The following is a 20,709-nucleotide window of genomic DNA, read 5'->3' as shown; positions in this document are numbered from 1 at the left end:
TACAGCCAGAATTTGAGAAGAAAGAAGGCTTGATGGTCAAGATTGCCTGAGGTCCTTATCATCTTTCCCTGGATACTGAAAAACACCTGACCAATATCAGAAATATGAGCCAACTGGGGTTGTCTATCAGAACAGCAGGGTGCTGACTTGCAACCATCAAGTTCATGTAAGTATCAGAATTCAGTAAGGTTATGTGCTACCGTCTATTCATGAAAGGTCTCCTCTATTATTTTCTGTTGCTTTTGCCTTTGGGAAAATTCTTGTCCTTACATCTTTAGGGAGGCTGCGGACCTGTGCTTGAAGGCTTCTGAGATCTGGAAGTTCAGAAGGAGGAGGTCTTAGTAATCTCTAGAAAGTCTTTCTCATGTTTTCCTTATGCATTTCCTCTGCTGCATAGAAACTCGGCAAATGTTGGCTCAACTTCTGGAATGTAAGGTTTGATAACAAGAAAAATATATACTTATTCTTCTGTTAGTTCCTCAGTCTCACAGTCACAAGACTGCTTTCATCCCCATAATTTTCTTTGCAACAAGTACAACTTTATTATTGTAGACAATTATGACTAAGAGAAGCAGAGAGTGAAAGAGAAATGCATTGTTGTACAATGTTTGTAGTGAAACTTTTATAAATATGACTGGATTTTTTTCTTTCCTAAATAGGCCATCAAAGAAAGAAAAGATCTGCTGATTTATTCTTCTATGAAAGTTTTGAGATTAATTTTGTAGGAGAAAGTAGAACAGTTGTCACTAAAAGCTGAAAAGAGAAAGTGGCATGGGAAGTTAGAGGGAGGCTAATTTGATACCTATAATTACCGGTATCAAAGATAATTGTTAAGTAACAATAGGCTCTATTAGTGTGAGTTACCCATTAAAGTAATTTATTATGTGTTACAAATAACTGAAAGGGCAAAGTTTGAAAGTATCCAGTAATATTTAAGGAAATAAAACTGCTACTACTTTGACTTGAGCATTGCACATTAAATTATCGTGCTGAAGAGATGGCTCAACAGTTAGGAGTGCTTGCTGCTTTATAGAGGACAGAAACTTGCTTCTCCACACCCATACCTGATTCGCGGCCCCTTGTAACTCTAGTTTTCCAGCCTCCATGGATACACAACTGCACATGTGCATACTAACTGTGGAGATATNAATAACTCCCTGGATGACACAAAATGCTATACTTATATATTTATTTTTACTGAAGAAATTTTGAAATGTTAAAACAAAAAAATATAAAATTTAGAGAGAATAAAAAATAATACAAATCATAGCCAGCCAATCAAAACAGTAAAGCTTGTTTGCATGTGTTTACAGGGGTGCCTGGCTTTAAGTCCAGCAGCACCCTAACATTCCTCATGATAATTACAGAAACAGTGCTGACTCATACCTTCGCTTATAACTGTTTGAGCTCAACCAAACTGTTTATGACGTATTTTTGAATTTTGATTAAAACTCAAGATAAAGGGGTTTTAGTTAAAGCATGATCATATAACATCCTCTCTCCTCTTTCTTCTAATCCCTCCTATGTCTCACCCCATACTCCCTCTCAAAATAGTGGCCTCTTTTTCTTTTCTTGTATGTATCTGCATATACATATATGAATAGATATATGCATATATATAAATACATGATCTGTGGAGTTCATTTAGTGTTGCTTTGTGTACATGATTTAAGAACAGACCACTTGGTATTGGGTAACCAATTAGGGATCTCACCCCCAAAGAAGACTAATTCTTTTTTTCTCAATAGTCATTAGTTGCCTGCGGTTCTCTGTCTAGAGATGGAGCCTTGTGAGATTTCCCCTTCCACAACAGCATGTCTATTGGTGTCGTCATGTTCTGGTCTTGTTTAGACAGCCATAATGTAATAGGATATATGTATAGCTTTTCTGTTATTTCTAGGAAACACACTCTTACAGCAGATCCTCTGGATCTTACAATCTTCCCACTCCTTCTTCTACAATTTCCATGATCCTTGAGTATAGAGATTGTGTTACAGATGTATCTACAGTTATTCTATGAATTTTGAACAGTTATGGTTTTCCTGTATTAGTCTCCCTCGGCAGAAAAGAAAAGATTCTGGGCATAGAAATACATAATTAGCATATGGTTAGGAAGTATACTGGTCTAGTAAAATAGCAGTGGAAATTTATCCTCTAAGATCCATGACGTCACTAGCCCTGGGCAGTTGGCTCTATTTCTGTACCAGGTATGATTTTCCTATTGGTGAGTGCACCTTAGATCTAATTAGAGAGATACTGATTGCTGCAAAGATATGAGTATCACTATTGCACATTTTGAGATATTTTTCCATGTGAGTCATGATTATAGTTTATTGGTATCATGGCTAAATAAGAGCATTGATTGTTTTCTCCTTTGGCAGCTTACATAGAATCTTCTGGCACTCTTAAAGTTAGTCTTCAGGTGAAGGCTTTCAAATTGGACCCAACTCAAATCTTCTGAATCACATGTCCAAAGTATATGAGGTCTTCAGAAATAGGGACTTACCTCAAACTTCTGGGAGAAAACCAAGGAAAATAGCAGTAACCTATATTGATTTTTCAAACATCTTTAGTGTTCTTTATCCCTTATTACTGACTCATCTTTATTGACCTTACTCTCTGTTTCCTCTATAAATGCAAGAATTACAGTTATAATATTTCTTTGTTAGTCTGAAGTTTAATATATAATTCATCTTTTATCCATAACTAAGGAAAACTATAACTATCTCTCCTCAACTCCACTGAAGACTCCATAAGGATATATTACCTAAGTAAACAGGAAGTACATTGTAAGCAACTTCTAAAGTTCTAGAAATAACAGAGACATCTTGCTGCCTGGACAGTCATCCATAATTCTTTCATAATGTTGGGGCACCCTTCTTCATCCTATAGGCCCATAATATCTGGCAGGCTTCGGTGAAGAAGAATTTTGAAGATCTATTCTGCAATGTGTTAGCAAAGTTCATTAGTTGCTTTCTTTTGTGTCCTGTAGAATGTCTGGCAATTTCTTCTGTGAATCTGGAACCCTGAAAGACCATGCCATCTTTTGAAAAGTACAGCAGTCACTTTTCTATGAGTCCTGCATGAGTAGTTTATACAGCATACCATCAAGCAGTTCAGGCAAGAGTAGTTTCTTGCCCAAATGGCTAGTCTTGTTAAATTGAAGGCAAATTCCATAACAAATTTCTTCAATGCCCCTCAGCCTCTCTAAGTAGTTGGTGCTGCCAGAAGAAGACATGTGCTATTGTCGAGAAAAGCCCAAGTTCTTAAAACATTTTAAATGGCATATTCTGAAGGTCTTTTAAAGTGTTGAAGATTATTTATATAACTGAAATATCTAAAAGACCTAACTAACACAAGAAAAAGTTTGATTATTATAGATGGCTATTAATCTGTATTTATTAACTTTACATTTTAAATGAGCTGTATGACCATAATGCACTAAAGAAAAGTAGAAATGTATATATAGTGTAACAAAATCAACCTTAAATGTGTAATAAACCAAAGTCTACAACAATGTATTTATTTATATGTAATATCCCCTTGCTTTTTTAGAAACAGATTGACTGTAACCATTAACCACTTTATCCCCTTTAAATGAAAACCAACATTTATAAGCAATAATTATAGGAAACTTGGGCATTGTTTTCTCCAAACTGCTGCCTACTGTTTGTTGGGCAAAGTACATTTAGTGTTTATCTTTCAGGGGGTCTTTTTCCATCAAACTACATTAGCCTGGAAGGAATCTGCAGGTTCTCATCTATGTGGAAACAAAAGCAGAACCTCTTTTCCAAAGCAACATATCCTTAAACTCAAATTTTCAATATACCTTTAAAATATGCATGTTGGTTTAGCTTAGCAGCCCCCACAATCAAATGTCTCTCTACAGTTAGCTAATTAACAGACTAAAAATTCAAAGTTAACACAATAACATACATAATCCAGACTCTCTGTGTATTCTCCATCTTTATAAGGCTTTTTCATATTACTTTTACTGTCTCTTTAAAGACTGCTTTATTTTTAAAAACTATTTGTTTCTATAACTGTCCATACCCATTTTCTTTTTTATCTAAAGTCTACGTACATTTTTAAATACACTGTGACACATTCAGAGGGTTATTCTGTCTGAATCTGTATTTATTGTGTACCTGTAATCCTTTTTTATCACAATTGTAAACTGCAGAGCAGACAGTCATGGTTCTGAAGAAGAAGTTGTGAGTTCCACATCTTAATCTGTAGGCAGAAGTGACTTGACACATTAGCCAGACTTGTGTTTCTGAGACCACAAAACCAACCTCCTAGTGACACACCTCATTCGATAAGGACACACTCCAGCAAGGCCATACCTCCTAATAGTGGCCTATGGGAGCCATTTTTATTAATACCACCACATTCTATTCCCTGAACCCCATATGCTTAAATCCTTATCATAATGCAAAATGCATTTAGTCCAACTTCAAAAGTTCCCATAGTCTACAAAACTCTCAAACGTCTTTAAAAGTCAGGGTCTAAAGTCTCTTCTGAGACTCATAGAAATCTCTCAACTATAGTCCTCTGTAAAATCAAAATTAAAAGCAGATCGCATATTTCCTTCTATCCTTGACTCTAAATGTCAGAATCATGTAGCCAAACTGCCAAGTTTTACTGCTTGCTAGGGCTGACACCTGCCCCTCTCATTCAGTTACATCTTTACCTGCTTTCTGGTTTCAATGGTTTTCTTCACTGCCTAAGCTTGGCTGTCCTGAAACATTCTCTATTTAGACCAGGTGGGCCTCAAATTCAGAGTTCTATCAACCCCTGGCTCTGGAGTGCTGAGATTAAAGGTGTGCGCCATCATATCCATCCCTAAGCTTTTCCTTAGTTCTTTTTCACAAGTGGGAAACTTAGCCAGGTAGAATCTTGTCCTGAGGTCACAATTCCCTTTCTTCCATTTCGTAATCCATTTATCTCCTTAAGCACAGGACTTAGCTCCATTTCACTTCCTGGTGCTCCTTTTCTCCTCAGTTTGTTCCTTTCGCTTATAAATCTTTATATGTATAAGCACCAGTAATGGGAAAATAGATGATAGATAGATAGATAGATAGATAGATAGATAGATAGATAGATAGATAGATAGATTTTTTTGATATCTCCTCTGCCAGTATAATTAATCCAAATTTCTTCATTTTAGCATCAGGTAGACTCTTTGGACAAGGGCAAAAGGCAGCCATATTTTTGCCAAAATACTGCAAGAATGATCTCTGGCCAACATAGTACCCCACAGTTAAAATCATTCTCAGCGCAGTTGTCCTCCATGCTCCTACTATATGGCCCACTAAGTAATCTATAGCTTTTCCTAATCCAAAGCAAAATTCCTCCAAACAAAAAATTTGGTCAGGCCTAATACAGCAATACCCCATACCCTTGTACTAACTTCTATCTTTGTCAGGATTTATATTGCTGTGAAAAGACACTGTGACCACAGCAACACTTAATAGGGGTGGCTTACATTATCAGAGGATTAGTCTATTATTATCATGGTGGGACATGGTGGCATAAAGGCAGATATGGTTTTGAGGAAGTAGCCAAGTCTCCTGTCTTGACTTGCAGGCAGCAGGAAGTGATCTGAGACACTGGATGGAGCTTGAGCATATATGAGACCTCAAAGCCCACCTCCACAATAGTACACTCCTAAAACAAGGTTATACCTACTCCAACAAAGCCACACCTCCAAATAATGTTATTCCATATGAGCTTATGAGAGCTAACAGTTTTCAAGATACCACACTCTGTCAATACAATAAATTTAAATTTCTTCATATTATCCCCAGGCAGACTTTTTAGAAAAGTGCAAAAAACAGACATATTCTTTGGCAAAATATCACAAGAACAGTCTCTAGGCCACATACTGAAATTCTACCCATCTGAAACATCTTGAGCCAGATCCCTACAGTTCAAATCACCCTCAGCATCACTCTCTTCCATGCTTCTACCAGTATAGTCCATTAAGCCTCATTTAAACTGTTCAACTGATTTTCTAATACAAAGTCCCAAAATCAAGATTCTTCCAAAGAAAATCATGATCAAGCCTATCAGAGCAATACAACAGCCCCTGGCACCAACTTCTGCCTTCGTTAGGATATTTGCTGCTGTGAGGAGACACCATGCTGACACTTACAAAGGAAAACATTTCTTTGGGGGCTTCCTTACAGTTCAGTTTTAGTTCATATTCTCATTGTGGCATGAAGGCAGGCATGGCACTAGAAAAGGAATTGAATCTTGATGTTAAGGCAGCAGAAGTGACTGTAACACAATAAACAGGCTTGAGTTTCTGCAATCTCAAAGCCCACCACTTAGTGACACACCTCCTCCCTCAAGTCACATGTCCTCAGGCCATGCCTCCTAATAGTGCCTCTCCTTATGAACCTATGGGGTCATTTTTTTTAATTCAAACACCCACAAATTCTAATAATAAATGCAAGGATGAAAAAATATCTCCTATGGTTAAAAACCTGAAGTGATAGAGTTCTAATAACTTGCTTAGGCCTATTCAGATAAATGATAAAGTCAGAATTTCAACTTATGTGATATTAATCTGGGACCCTGAGTTAGCTACTATGCATGCTACCACTTATTCTCTTTATAGTTTGCTTATCTTTAGGTAAAACTTGGGTTAATATAGCATATGAAGTTGTTATAAAATTCCCTTGGCTTCACTCTTCAATAATACTGTTTTCCTCAACTCTTTATTGCTCAACAGCAATTCTGCAAATGATATCTGATATATGTCCTTATTACCTTTATGATTTTAGAGAAATCCAGGTCATCATTCACAATGTAGTTATGCCATTTTAGTAATTTGAGAATCTAGATAAGGCAGAGATTACTACTAAATTTGCCCATGCAAACAAGGTCTTACAGTATTTTTATATTGTTGTCACTATTTAACTGTTTGTTTTCCTATATTACAGTACTTTGTAAGTATCTCTTAGAGTACAGAAACAGAGAACTCCTACAGCTGTTTCCAGAGCTACACATTAAATAGAACTTATAAAATTCCTTTATATTTATCTGAGAATATACAACTTCATATTACCCTTGACTTTGTACTGAAGAGTAAGGGCCACAAATATCTCTTCATTGGTTAGAATAGGAATGGCCCCAATAGATTCATGTGTTTAAATGCTTGGCCCATAGGGAGTGGCACTATTAGGATATGTGACCCTGTTGGAATACAGATGGCCTTGTTGGAGAAAGTGTATCAGTCTAGGGTGAGTTTTGAGGCTGCAGATGCTCAAGCAAGGCCTAGGTTAACATTCACTTATGATGCCTTCAGATAAGATGTAGAACTCTCAGCACCTTCTCCAGCACCATGTCTACTTGCAAGCCACAATTTTTCCTAATATGATGACAATGAACAAAATTGTTGACTGAGGTTTTCTTTGTCTTGCCCAGTTCCTACAATAGTTAAGTCCCAAAGAAATCATGCAGAGGTCTACATTAGTTATAAACTGATTGTCCCATTAGCTCAGGCTTCTTATTAACTCATAACTTATATTAACTCATTATTCTTGTCTATGTTAACCACATGGCTTGGTACTTTTTTCAGTAAGGCAGTCACATCTTGCTTCTTCTGTGTCTGGGTTGGGACTGCAGAGGAATGGGCTTCCTCCTTCCCAGAATTCTCCTATTCTCCTTGACCCGCCTCTACTTCCTGTCTGGTTGTCCCACCTATACTTCCTGCCTGACTACTGGCCAATCAGCGTTTATTTAAGATATAATTGACATAATACAGACCATTCTCCCACACCACGAAACCTCTGAAACTGTAAGTCATAACTAATTAAATGTTGTACTTCATGAGAGTTGCTGTGGCCATAGTGTCTCTTCAAAGCAAGTGAAAATTTTAACTAAGAAAATTCAGTGGACTTCTTAAAATATGAAAGAAAGTTACTTCCTCTTTATAAAATGGTTATTTTGTTTCTACCATATAAGGAAAATTAATCTATCTTTAACTTTTTCTCTCTGTAGCTATTAATAAATACATCAAATGATTCCACTAATGGAGGCTTTTGAAATCTGGAACTATTTTCCATTTCCCTAAACTTTGGAGAAGAAAGCAACCAGATGGAATTTGCAAAAAATAAAAAATAATATCAAATCAAGCCTTAGAGAAGACAATCCTGCAAAAATAAATAAATCTCTGGGAAGATATCATCATTAAATTGAACATTCTTAGCATAAATGTCAGATTTGCTAATAAAATCATCTCAGAATGCTACATAATACAAAGTAAATGCTTCCTCTAAAATGCATTTATTGTTTGCTTAGGGTTAAAAGATGATGGATGACAATTGCAGCTGGAAGACAGTTGCTTTAGACAAATGTAGATCTATCTGATTTCTGCAATTTCCCACTCACATTTTTACTGGTTCTGAATTTGCTTCATTTATGCAGGTGTAATGGATGAAGCAAGACTACTCATTTACAGACTCGGTGTTGTGTTCATATGCCTCCTTCATATGGTAACACTGCGGGCAGGTATGAATCTCTCACTTCCCTTCATGGACCTTATCAATATCAAGCTTGTAAAAGAAAGAAAATGTTACAGGCTCTTTTGCCAACTTGATGAAATCTATAATAACTTGGGACAAGCCTCCGGTACACCCATAGATTATATTAAATAGGTGAACTGAGGTGGGAAGACCCTTCTACTATGAGTGGTTCAGTTCTCTAGGATGGGATGCTGGGTTGTATGAAAAGGAATGAACACAAGCACTCATTCTATCTTCGGTCATTTATAAAACCAGTTCCAATTACAGAAAATTTTTAATTTAAGATCTGAAACTCAGACACAGATTTTTAGATTTAAACACAGGCAATGACTTTCTGAATAGAACTCCAACAATTCAGGAAATAATGCCAGGGTTGCATGAAATTAAAATGTCTCTGTACAGGAAAGAAAACATCAATTTAATAAATTCGTACAGTATAAAAGAAAATATTTTTAACTCTACATTTGACAGCAGATAATATATAGAATACATAAAGAACTCGTAAAACTATATATCAAGAAATCAAAAAATCCAATCAATAAACAGTCTAATTAAATAGAAAGTTCTGAAAATAAAGTATAAATAACCAACAAAGTTATGAAAAATTTCAACATGATTATCAGAAAAAAGCAAATTAAATTACAATATTATTTTATTTACCATTGTCAGAATGTCAGTCATTAAGAAAACAGATGAATGCTAGCAAAGTGTAGAAAAAAGTGTGTTATACAGTACTGGTCACAACCTAAATTAGTTTAGACACCATTGATATCACCATGTAGGTTCTAAAACAAATCAAAACTAAAGTTCATCAATGATATTATTGAGTGGTACCACCCTTGCATATTTACTTAAAGGATTCTAAGTCAACATACTGCATTGTTACTTGTACACCCATGTTCACTGCACCACTATCCACAGTAGCTATGGAGCTGACCTTTGTGTCCATCAATAGAAAAATACATGAAGAAAAGGATATTCAACTATATAATAGAACAAAATGTCATTTGAGGAAAAATAGATTCAATACATTGATGCAGACAATACATTTTAAGCAAATTAGTTCAGACAAAGAAAGACAAACACTGCATGTGTCTTTAATTTGTGAGTCCTTATAGTGGCATTTCAATTTTATTTTAATAAATAAAGCGTTCCTGAATTTCAGAGAGCAAAACAGCCACACTAGTCAGCCTTACAGACCAGGCTGCAATAAAACACACCTTTAATCCCAGTAGCCACACTAGTTTGCCTTAGAAACTGAGTGGTGCATGCCTTTAATCCCAGAACTAGAGAGGATTGTAAAACAGGAGGAGACAGTTCTCCATCTCAGTCTCATTCTGAGATTCCTGGAGGCAAGATCAACTATTTCAGAATGAGGCTGAGGTAAGAGCCAGGGGCCGGCTGTTTTGCTTTTTGAATCTTCAGGTTGAACCTCAATTTCTCTCTCTAAGATTTTATTAGTTGTGCTTCAAGTTCTGTATTTTAGATAGATATAAAAAGCTGTGTTTGTATATTTATAGCATGAAAATAGAAGTCAAACTAAGGGGTTGAAGACAACAGCAGGAGGAGAAGAGAGAAAAGGATTTCTCCACACATCCCATCATCCTTGTCACAAGTCAAATTTACCTATTATTTGTGTCTCTAAACTGTTCCGTTGAGATCTCTTCTTATGGACCAATTTGAGATTATGAGAAAATTCACTGAATATATACAATAAAGTTTAAGATCTTGGAGAGATATTCTATACTTAACTGGGGGTGTGAAAGCAGAAATTTCCCTAAGAAGTTCATAGATATACTGTGTGTGTGTGTGTGTGTGTGTGTGTGTGTGTAATACAGAAGAGGCTGTGTGTTTCAGAAGGATAGGAAGAGCTGTATAGTGAGAGAGAATGGTAGAAGTGATGTAAATATGGTATGTATAAAGAAAAAATTAATTTAAATTTTTTTGTTTCCTATATTCTCTAAGTTTTTTATTTATTACGGAAGTCTTTAACTCTTTTTTTTTTAGTTTTACCAGCAAGATCCACTCACTCACACACATACACACAAACACACACACACATGCATACATACACACATGAGCATGCACGCACACACACCCTACTGAGTACATCTAGTGTTGCTCATATGTATGGGTATTTGAACTGACCACTTGGGAATAAATAGCCTATGAGGGGTTTTTCATGGAGAAGACTGGTTCTTCACTTTCTTGACCACCATTGTGTTTTTTTGTAGCTCTTTATCTACGGGTGAATGAAACCTAGTGTGATTCCTCGCTTACATTACACAGGCCCTGTTTAATTGACCATATTGTTGAGGTTTTATGGGCACAGTTACCCTCTCATAAGGAAAAACACCATCTCACAGCGAACATCCTAGTCCTCTGATTTCTACAGTTATACCACCCACATTCTGTGATGTCCCTTAAGCCATGTGTGTAGGTGTTATTTTATAGATGTATTAATTGGAGCTGTGCACCCCATAGTTAGTTGTTCTTTGCATTTTGACAAATTTAGAATTTCGGTAGTAGTTTCAAATGCTTTAAAAGGAAGTTTTCCCTTTATATTCAGTATATTTGATCATATTATTTTCCCTCCCAACTCCTCCCAAATTCCCATACATCCTTTACCTACCTGCATCATTCTCCTCTCTCTCTCTCTCTCTCTCTCTCTCTCTCTCTCTCTCTCTCTTTCAAAAAAAAAGTCAAACAGAAATGACTCAATCAGCAGAGTTCTTGTGACAAAAAGTTTTGTATAATAGGAGAAAACTATACTTATATAGAGATATGAGGATATGTCTTTTAGAATACAGTTAGAAATTATACTAGTTTAGGAAAATGGCAGTAGTAAGTTGTTAAAAACAAATTTGAACATGCAGTAGATAAGAATTTTTCAAAATAAAAAAAAGTTAAGAATAATTCAAGATTGTGAAACTTAAGCATAAAAACACACACAAGAGCTCATTACAATTACAAAATAATAAATCATAGAATCACTCAAAGAAAGAATGAAATTGAAAGAAAGAAAAGTCAACTATTGAGCTGATATAAATTATCTTAGAAAGTCATATAACAGCAATAGAAATTGTACACATTTCATAAGGGGAATAGTTTGATGAGCCACCATTAAAAATATGTAAAATTAAGATTTTTTTTTCAGGTATGCTGAGGGAAAATGACCCACAACAAAAGCATGTTTGTGTGTTGATTAAAGCTTTTACATTCTGGTTCTTGTTTCTCTTCCCAGAACAATTCACAGTGACTGGATTGGAAGGTCCAGTCTTGGCTCCATTTGGGACAGTACTTGAGCTCAGCTGTCAGTTGTCACCACCACAAAATGCTCAGCACATGGAGATCCGTTGGTTCAGAACCCATTATACACAGCCTATTCACCAATACGAGAATGGCAAAGACCTGTTTGGAGAAATTATTCCCAAATATGTGGAGAGAACAGAGCTGCTGAAAGATGCCATTGGAGAAGGGAAAGTAACCCTTAGGATCTTCAATGTCAATCCTGATGATGACGGGCGGTACCACTGCTTCTTCAAAGATGGCAAGTTCTACGAAGAGCACATCACAAAAGTCAAGGTCATAGGTAAGCACGGATTCCTCTGAAACTAATTTCTAACTTCATTCAGTGATTTACATATAAGAAAAATGTCCACTTATAAATTATACAAAGAATTAAATCTTAGATGGTTTTGTTGATTTTCATAATCTAAAAATTTAACACAGTTGTTTTGGTTTATTAAATAGCAAATATTTTACTGAAAAAAAAACTAAATAAAATAAAAAGGCCTTTCATCACCAGATTTATTTAGAACAATAAGCTTGCTTATTAGAACAATAGTTGATAATTGTGTATTATGACCTCTCCATGTTTACATCTGGAGCTGTCTCTTTTTATTGATTATAACAATTAGAGCCTTGTAGAGTTTTAACTATCCGTACATCTACAGACTCTGGATTTAACATGGAGGAAGAGTGGTGTTCTTTTTCTCTTTCCATTCACTATACACCATTGATTTCCCTTTTTTTTTATAACCAGCTGGGAGCTCCCGGATTCAGATTCTTGTCCATCCTCCTACTACCAAAGGTGTGATAGTGGAGTGTCACTCCAAAGGTTGGTTCCCACGGCCTCACTTGGAATGGAGAGATAGCAGAGGAGAGATCGTTCCAGCTAAATCAAAATCCTATTCACGGGATGAAGACAAATTGTTCAATATGAAGATGACCCTTCTCCTTCAAGACAGCTCCCTCAGGAACATCACTTGTTGCCTTTGGAACCCTCTAATAGGCCAAGAGGAAAGCACAAGCATTATTCTACCAGGTGAAATTCGTGTAATCACTCTTGAAATAAGTTTTGCGTAATTTGGGCTTGAAACAAAAGTTGTGTGTCTTTTCACTTGGTTTCAGTTCATTACTTCCCCTTAATTTTATTTATCGTCTGATCTGTTGTCTGATTGATTCCCCCTGCTAAATTCATTTCTTTCACCATTTTCCTAATACTGGAGATTTTAGGATGTAAGATCCTGTTTTGTTTAGTGTTGTCCTAAGAGTAAAGTGTTGTTTGATATTTTTGATGTTTGGCTAAATTGCTACTCATTTCTTAAAATGTTTTATCAACATTGTTCATTGTAAAGAATATAAATGCTGAGAAACACTTAAAAATATTCAACATCCTTATGCATCAGGTAAATGTAGATTAAAGCTTCTTTGAGATCTCATCCCAGTCAGAATGCTAATGTTAAAAATAAGAATGACAAATGCTATCATGGATATGGAGGAAGGGGGAAGCTTAATTGCTGGTGGTAGGATCGAAACTGGCAAAACCACTATGGGAACCAGTGTAGAGATTCCTCAAAAAGCTAAAACCAGATCTACCTATGTTCTTTTCATGGATACTTCAAAGACTCTATAAGTACTATTATAGAGACACTTGCTTACCCATACTCATTGTTGTTTTGTCCACAATAGTTAGGAAATGGAAACAACCTGGATTTTGAAATGTATTTACACAATGAAATATTATTCAACTAGTAATAAAAATTAATTAAAGCTGTTTTTATTACTATGGTTCTGTAGTATAACTTGAGTTAGATGTTGTAATACATCAAGCATATGCAACCAACAACAAATTTTGATGTGAAGAAAAATGATGTGGCGTTGGTAGTAATGTAAATTGTTCTAAGCACTATGGAAATAGGGATTGTGGCTTTAAAAAACTACAATAGGTTGCTAGAGAGATGGATCAGTAGTTAAAGCACTTGTTGCTCATGCAGAGAACCCATGTTCAGCTCCTAGCACCCACATTGTGGCTCACAACTGTCTTTAATTCCGTTTCCAGGAATTCCAATATCTTCTTCTTACCTCCATGAGCACCAGGCATGCTCATAGTTCATATACATACATATAAGCAAAGCACTCATACACATAAAATGAAATAAATATATCTGTTTGAAAAGTCCTTCAAAAACTCTACAAATAGAACTACCATATATGAGTTATAATCCAGATGTACTACTTATATATGTAGAAAAAGGACTCTAGAACTACTTGCACATCTATGTTTATTTCATCACTTATAATAATGAAATTGTGAACATGAAAACGAGTAAGCAAATGTGATATGTATTTTATTCAGCCATAAAGAAGAATGTAATTGCATCACCTGCTGGGAAACATGCAGCTAGTGATCACATAAAGTGAAATAAGGCAAATTCAGGACAAATACCACATTTGCTGTCATTTTTAGAAACACACACATAAATAAAAGCAGAGGGAATAATGGGAGAAGGACTAAGAGTATTTAAAGGAATGGTGAGAGAAGAGGAAGGGAGGGAAATATAAAGCCTGTGACTGTGAAATTGTCAAATTATGAAACCTGGATCTAAATGCCATGAATTTAACCAATGTTAAAAAGAAATGAACTACATCAATATATGGTGCAATACATCTTCTTGATGCACTGTTCCCTTTATCCTTATACAATATAATATATTTTAATAGAGATAAAAAGATATTCTTAATCTTATAAGTTTTTATTGAATTTCCCTCTTCCAATGTAAGCATCCACACTGTCCTAGTTTGCCTTCTATGACTGTGATAAACACATGACAGAAAGCAACTTGGGGTGAATGTTTGATTGGATTTACACTCCCAGGTCATAGTCCATCATGAAGAGAAGTCAGAGCAAGAACTCAACTAGAAATAGAGGCAGAAACCATAAAAGAAAGCTGATTACTAGATTGTTCTCTATGACTTAATCAGTTTCCTTTCTTTCTTTCTCTCTCTCTTTCTTTCTTTTGTTCATTCTTTCTTTCTTTTTTTTCTCAAAACAGGGTTTCTCTCTGTAGCCCTGGCTGTCCTGAAACTCACTCTGTAGATCAGGCTGCCCTCTACTCACAGAGCTTTACTTGCCTCTGCATCTGCTTCCTGAGTTCTGGGTATTCTTTTTTTCTTATTCAACCCAGGACCAGATGCCCAGAGTTGGCACTGTTCTAGGTTCTTCCTCATCAATCATTTTCTCTCTCCTATATGAGTCATTAATCAATAAAATGTCTCAGAGATAGGTCCATGGGCCAGTCTGATGAAGGCAATTCCTCAAACTGTAGTATGGAGAGGCAGCCTGCGTTCCTGCACAGCTAGCTTTACACACGAAATAACAACACACAAATTGTATTCTTTAAATACTGCTTGGCCCATTAGCTCTAGTCTCTTATTGGCTAATTCTCACATCTTGCTTTAGCCCATATTTATAATTGTGTAGCACCACGAGGAAAGATCTTAGCCTGCATCTGTCTCAGAGAGGAGAGGGATGGCGACTGCCTGAGTCTGCTTCTTTCTCCCAGCATTCTGTTCTGCCTACTCCGCCTATCTAATTTTCTGTCCTATCAAAAGCCAAGGCAGTTTCTTTATTAACCAATGAAAGTAACACATAGACAAATGACCCTCCTCCATCACTCAAACAATATCCTATCCTCCAAGATTACTGTAGTTTGTGTCAAGTTGACATAAGAACTAACCAGCACGCCTGCCTTTTCATTGCTTCTGCTCTCTGTGCTTGTAATTTTACCATCATTCAATGAGAATATTGTCATTGCATGTGTCCTAAGAGTTCAGACAGAACTGAAGCACAGATTTGGAAATGACTGTATTAGCTCCCTGGAAACCTGTGACATCCCTGTGGGGAAAGAATTTTGATTTCCCTCTTACATTATAGTTGGGGATTTCATGAGACAAAAAATGATGGAAAAACTAGAGAGAATGGCTTTTAGTCTTTGCACCAACCTCATAGAAATTTGCACATATGATACTTTTCATACAGTTCATATATGCCTCTCCAAACTGGGCTAAATTTACCATTACAAGATTATAGGATTGGAGAAGACTTGGATATGGCTCTCCCTGTTTGGGTTGATCCAAACATTCTGAATTATCTCGGTTGTAAAATTTGTGGTTTTCTATTTCAGACGAAATATTTTCTTGGAATAGTATTTGGAAATTGATTGTGACTGTAATTCTGATTATGATGGCAGTCTTCATCCTAAGTCACAGTTGTAAACTACTTATCATGGAAGGTAAGTATGTTTTCAGGAAGAGAGACTCAAAATGGGATAGGGAGAGAGAACTAACACTGTATGACATTTTATTTGGAAGAGTGTCTGCAAGAATATTATCATGGGTCATACATTAGACATATATATTTGTCCATAAAAGTCCCTCTCTTGCTGATAAAAGATTTTTGTGAATGCCTCAATTTATTTGCATCAGTCAAAATGAAGCTTCATATTCCTGTGATGATAGATACAAAAAATTGGAAAGGTTCTTAATATTCAACATTTGTGCATCCTTCTCTTTTGACTTCTTCTGAGTTCCATTGGGCTCATTGAGGGCATAAAGATCTAAACTTAACATTGCAGAAATGGCTGCATAGTTTTTATTCAATACAACTCCAGGGAAAGTGAACCTATAGGGAGAGGTATACCAGTTGGACTATCAGATGATCTGTTTTCCCAGGAGGAAAAAAATTGCATTCCTTTTCAACAGTGTTATACTTGGAGGAAATGAACTTGGAAAGTAACAAAAAAAAAGATTAAAACATAAATATTCAGATGTTAAGGTTGTAAAGATGTGCTGATTTTAATAACCTTGAACTGACAGATTCCTTCATAAGCAAGCAGCTCTATCTTTTTAGTGCATATTCAAGATCTTTGGAAATTCTCCCACGTGCAGCTTAGTTGTTAGTTAAGGATTTGGGTGTCAGCCCTTATGTTTCTCTCCTATTCCTTGACTTCCCCTTTTATTCCCAGCTGAACTCCCTCCCTGAGCTCTACTATCTGAATTAAAACAGCTGGCATTCTCCCAAAGTGCATCTAACTCTCGCAGCACAAAGCCAGACTTGCTACATTTATTCTTCTTTATTGCTGTTTGGCAAAAGTAAACTCACACTTAACTTGTTCACTTCTTGACACAATCTAGTTTTTTTTTTTTTTAAAGAAGTAGGGCTTTGTTGTTGTTTCCCTGCACCACTGCATGTCCTTTAGAATCTCAGACCCCTCTTGAGAGACTTGTAGTTAGAGATTCTTCTAAGTAGAATTTTGCCACCCAAATCCCATCCAATTATTAAGGCTTTATCTCTGGTGCATGTTGAGCCGGCAACCTTTTATTCATCTTGTCTTCAAAGTGCTTCTAGATCATTCTAAAAAATGCAGAGTTGATCTTATAGTAGAAATTAGTCATATCATCGTAAGACGCTAGCACTAATTGAGGCTTAACTATTGACAAACCTCACTCCAAAAGTCTTACAAGTAGTAAGTATTGTAACCTGTGTTGTACATATTTAATTAAATATTATTACTAGGGGCTGGAGAGATGGCTCAGTGGTTAAGAGCATTGCCTGCTCTTCCAAAGGTCCTGAGTTCAATTCCCAGCAACCACATGGTGGCTCACAACCATCTGTAATGAGGTCTGGCGCCCTCTTCTGGCCTGCAGGCATAATAAATAAATATTTTTAAAAAACTCAGTCATAAATATTATTACTAAAGGATTATCTATTAAAATTATGAATAAAATAAGATTTATTAAATGTAAAGATTAAATATTAAAATAGCAAAATTAAATTTTGAACCTAAATCACATGGATACTAATGCTAGGTAAAAGACAATATAAGTCACACAAATACTCATATCTTACACTATATTTACTTATATTTGACTGTGCCTATAATTTCCTTGCAGAGGAATGAATACTACCTAATTGTGAATCACTTTCTTGTTTTATAATTTTTTATTTAAAAAACTATTTTCATCTTATATGCCAACAAAAGTCCCCCTCCCTCCTTTTCTCCCGCACCCCACTTCCTCCCTTCCCACCCCTACTCCTCCCTTCATACCCCCATCCACTCCTCAGAGGACATAAGGCCTATCTTGGAGAGTCAAAAAAGTATCAAGGTTGAGCAAGATATCCCACCATAAGGAAGGGGCTCCAAAAATATAAGTCCTGGTCCCACTGCCCGGGCTGCCACCAACAGATAAATGCACATAACTGTCACCCACATTCAGAGGGCTAGTTTGGTCCCATGCAGGTTCCCCAGATGTGGAACACTTTCATGAAGAGAAGACACAGCTGAATTCTTCCACTATGATATACACTAAAAAATATTTTAAAGGTCCTCTCATCAATAAAATTCTTCATTATTTAAAGCTTTTTATTTGACAAGTTACTAGATTGAATATTGTATTTTGGGGCATTTTCACTCTCTCATTAACCCTTTGACATCCCTCATAATCCCACTGAATAGCTTCTTCACATGAAATACCCTGGCTACTTTTATGTTACATTTTTGTTTTGTTTTATTAAGTTTTGAAATTCATTGACTTTAATTTATGAAACGTTATTTCCTGAAGCATGGGAAACTTAACAGTGGCTACATCACTGAAGAAAGCTATTTACCCTTCTCTAGCAACTACCAGCAGCCAGACGCTCATAAGCGTGAGGGGGTTAGGTCTTTTAGGAGAAGAAAAAGCTAACAAAAGTTATTAAGACAGATATCTAAAAAGGTGAAATAGGGGAGAGTGATGTAGACAAGAGCAGAGCAGAACAGGGCTGAGATGTCCTACTCAAAGGATCTGATCTACTCATAAAAATAAAATGGGACCTGAAAAGTGATAGACCTGATGCTGGTTTTCATCCAGACTTGCTCATGTTCTTTCCCCACTCCTGGGAATTCCACCGTTAGGGTTAGTCCTGTTCTCATTGCTGACTGTTTCTTTGGTTGATTGGATTACTGATGCTTTCCTAAGACTATCTTCAGTGCTTCACAGGTGGAACTTCAGATCTGGTCATACTGTGAAAATTCCTTCTGAATTCAGTTGTGAATGTTAGCTTCATTTTCATGCAGTTCCTGAACATTGCTTGGAATCTGTGTAAAGATTCGTCTCTCCAGATTTTGTGGAGAATGTTTCCTTACTTCTTTATTACTGTTGTCTCCCTGAACATGGCCTTATTGTCCACCTATATCCAGCACCCTTCAGATCACAGTCTTTCTATTTTTCCTAGATTATCTCCTAGAGAGCCAAGATGATTGTGCCTGAATGACAAGGACCATCTTAATTAAGTCCTCCTGATGGAATTCTTATATCCAAAGAGTACAGATCTCGGGCAGTTAACAGTTCTTTAGAATTATCCAATTCCCAGCATCTTTCAGGCTCAGATAAAATGACAATGACAACCATAAACATTATATTCTGCTCTCTACCCCACTGATGGATAGATGAGAGAAAGACAAACATGATCTGTCTTTTCTAAGTATGTTTGTCCTCCACCCAATACCATCTCCATCCTAAAATCAACTGTGCTTTTTGTTCCTGTGACCAACAGTTCTCTAATTTTTTACTTTTTGGCCTTAGCACTATTTGAAATATAGAAAGATGACCTTAAAATGTAGACCTTGCCCTTTTTCCTTAATTTAAAGTTCCCACTAACAAAAAAACAGTGATTTTAACACTCTCTTTCTTTAGGTCACTCCTACGCATGCAGCTCTTCTTGCCTTGTGACCATGGTGATAACCATTCTTTCTGTTGTTACACTTGTACTACTCATCCATTGTTTGGACAAAAAAAATAGAGGTATGTGATGTAGAGAAAATTGTATCTTTCTATAAATCTCTTTTTCCAAATGCCTAGTCACAACTTAGTCAATAGAGACTTATATCAGTTTGAATTTAAAGACCATAGGTTCTGGAACACATCATGATGTTTGGATTCCAGTCTCTGGGGTTTTATGGGCTTAAAGACACAAAGTAATGGTACATCTGCTCCTGAACAGTTTTCTTCAGTTTGATAATATTATTTTTGACATCACCACTTCACTTAATAAATTAATTTGATCATCCCATATCTTTAGGCTAGATATATAATATCCAACAGGAGGAGATAATAATCCAACAGAGTTTAAATGTCTTAAATAACATATTTCTTCTTGCAATTGATGTCCAAAAAGTGACTTGCTCCTCAAAATTACCCACATTTTCTCAGATTTTTTTTTCTCAATTTCATGATGGACATTAACACTCATAATGGACTCCTCTTTGAGAAGGAAGTTGAAATGGCAATTGTGAAACTTTAGAGATAGCTGGATGTAACTTATTAAAATGTGTACTCTACTTTACCTTTAATTTGCACGATAAAGCATTTAATTAAAATAAGTGCAACTATGCATGAAAAGCCCCATTGCAGAAGTCTTAAATTAGAGGACATTTTTATATTGGTTAGATGGATTGACGGCACAAATTGCCTTAAATAAAATTAAGCTGAAAGAGAATTTTGCAGTCATCTTACACTGTGGGTCTACTACATCCACACATAGGCAAATATCTAAGACATTGTGATTAATTAGTCATAAAAGACAAATACTTTACCATTACATTTTTATTATTGCATTTCCACTATTCAATAGTGTAAAAGTGTTCCAGCTTTTTTAAAATATTTTTTCTGGTTATCAACACCATGCTGGTATAAAACAAAGTTGTGGTTGCTAGAGTTGCAAGTAGAAAAGTTGTTTGATAGATTAATGTTTTAGTTTGTGAGATTAAAAAGGATTCTGGAAATAGATGGTACTAGTGGTCACATAAAAATATAAACACATTCACTATTCAAATGGAGAAGTTAAAAATTG

The 20,709-nt window shown here is 35.9% G+C and overlaps 1 protein-coding gene across 1 annotated transcript; it reads left to right on the top strand.

Annotated features, from left to right (window-relative positions):
- Positions 1 to 35: 35 nt before the first annotated feature.
- Positions 36 to 19,127, top strand: LOC126498081 (putative selection and upkeep of intraepithelial T-cells protein 1 homolog). Its single transcript, XM_050136434.1, has 6 exons — positions 36 to 166; positions 8,437 to 8,520; positions 11,779 to 12,126; positions 12,580 to 12,861; positions 16,004 to 16,111; positions 19,093 to 19,127. Exons 2-6 carry the CDS (start codon positions 8,442 to 8,444, stop codon positions 19,125 to 19,127), a joined length of 852 nt encoding a protein of 283 aa, XP_049992391.1. The 5' UTR covers positions 36 to 166; positions 8,437 to 8,441.
- The last annotated feature ends 1,582 nt before the right edge of the window (positions 19,128 to 20,709 follow it).

This window comes from Alexandromys fortis, unplaced genomic scaffold (genome assembly GCF_014885135.2).
Source record: "Alexandromys fortis isolate MF-2015 unplaced genomic scaffold, M_Fortis_MF-2015_v1.1 scaffold_13, whole genome shotgun sequence".
In the NCBI taxonomy this organism is placed as follows: domain Eukaryota; kingdom Metazoa; phylum Chordata; class Mammalia; order Rodentia; family Cricetidae; genus Alexandromys; species Alexandromys fortis.
The sequence above is the reverse complement of the archived record's forward strand: the minus strand, read 5'-3'. Positions and strand labels throughout refer to the sequence as shown.

What these genes read in the sequence shown, in the direction of transcription:
- LOC126498081 (XM_050136434.1), top strand. Translation starts at nt 8,442, where the DNA reads ATGGATGAAGCAAGACTACTCATTTACAGACTCGGTGTTGTGTTCATA. An exon ending in TATGGTAACACTGCGGGCAG is followed by an intron (nt 8,521 to 11,778) that starts GTATGAATCTCT and finishes TTCTCTTCCCAG; the next exon opens with AACAATTCACAGTGACTGGA. An exon ending in CACAAGCATTATTCTACCAG is followed by an intron (nt 12,862 to 16,003) that starts GTGAAATTCGTG and finishes TTTCTATTTCAG; the next exon opens with ACGAAATATTTTCTTGGAAT.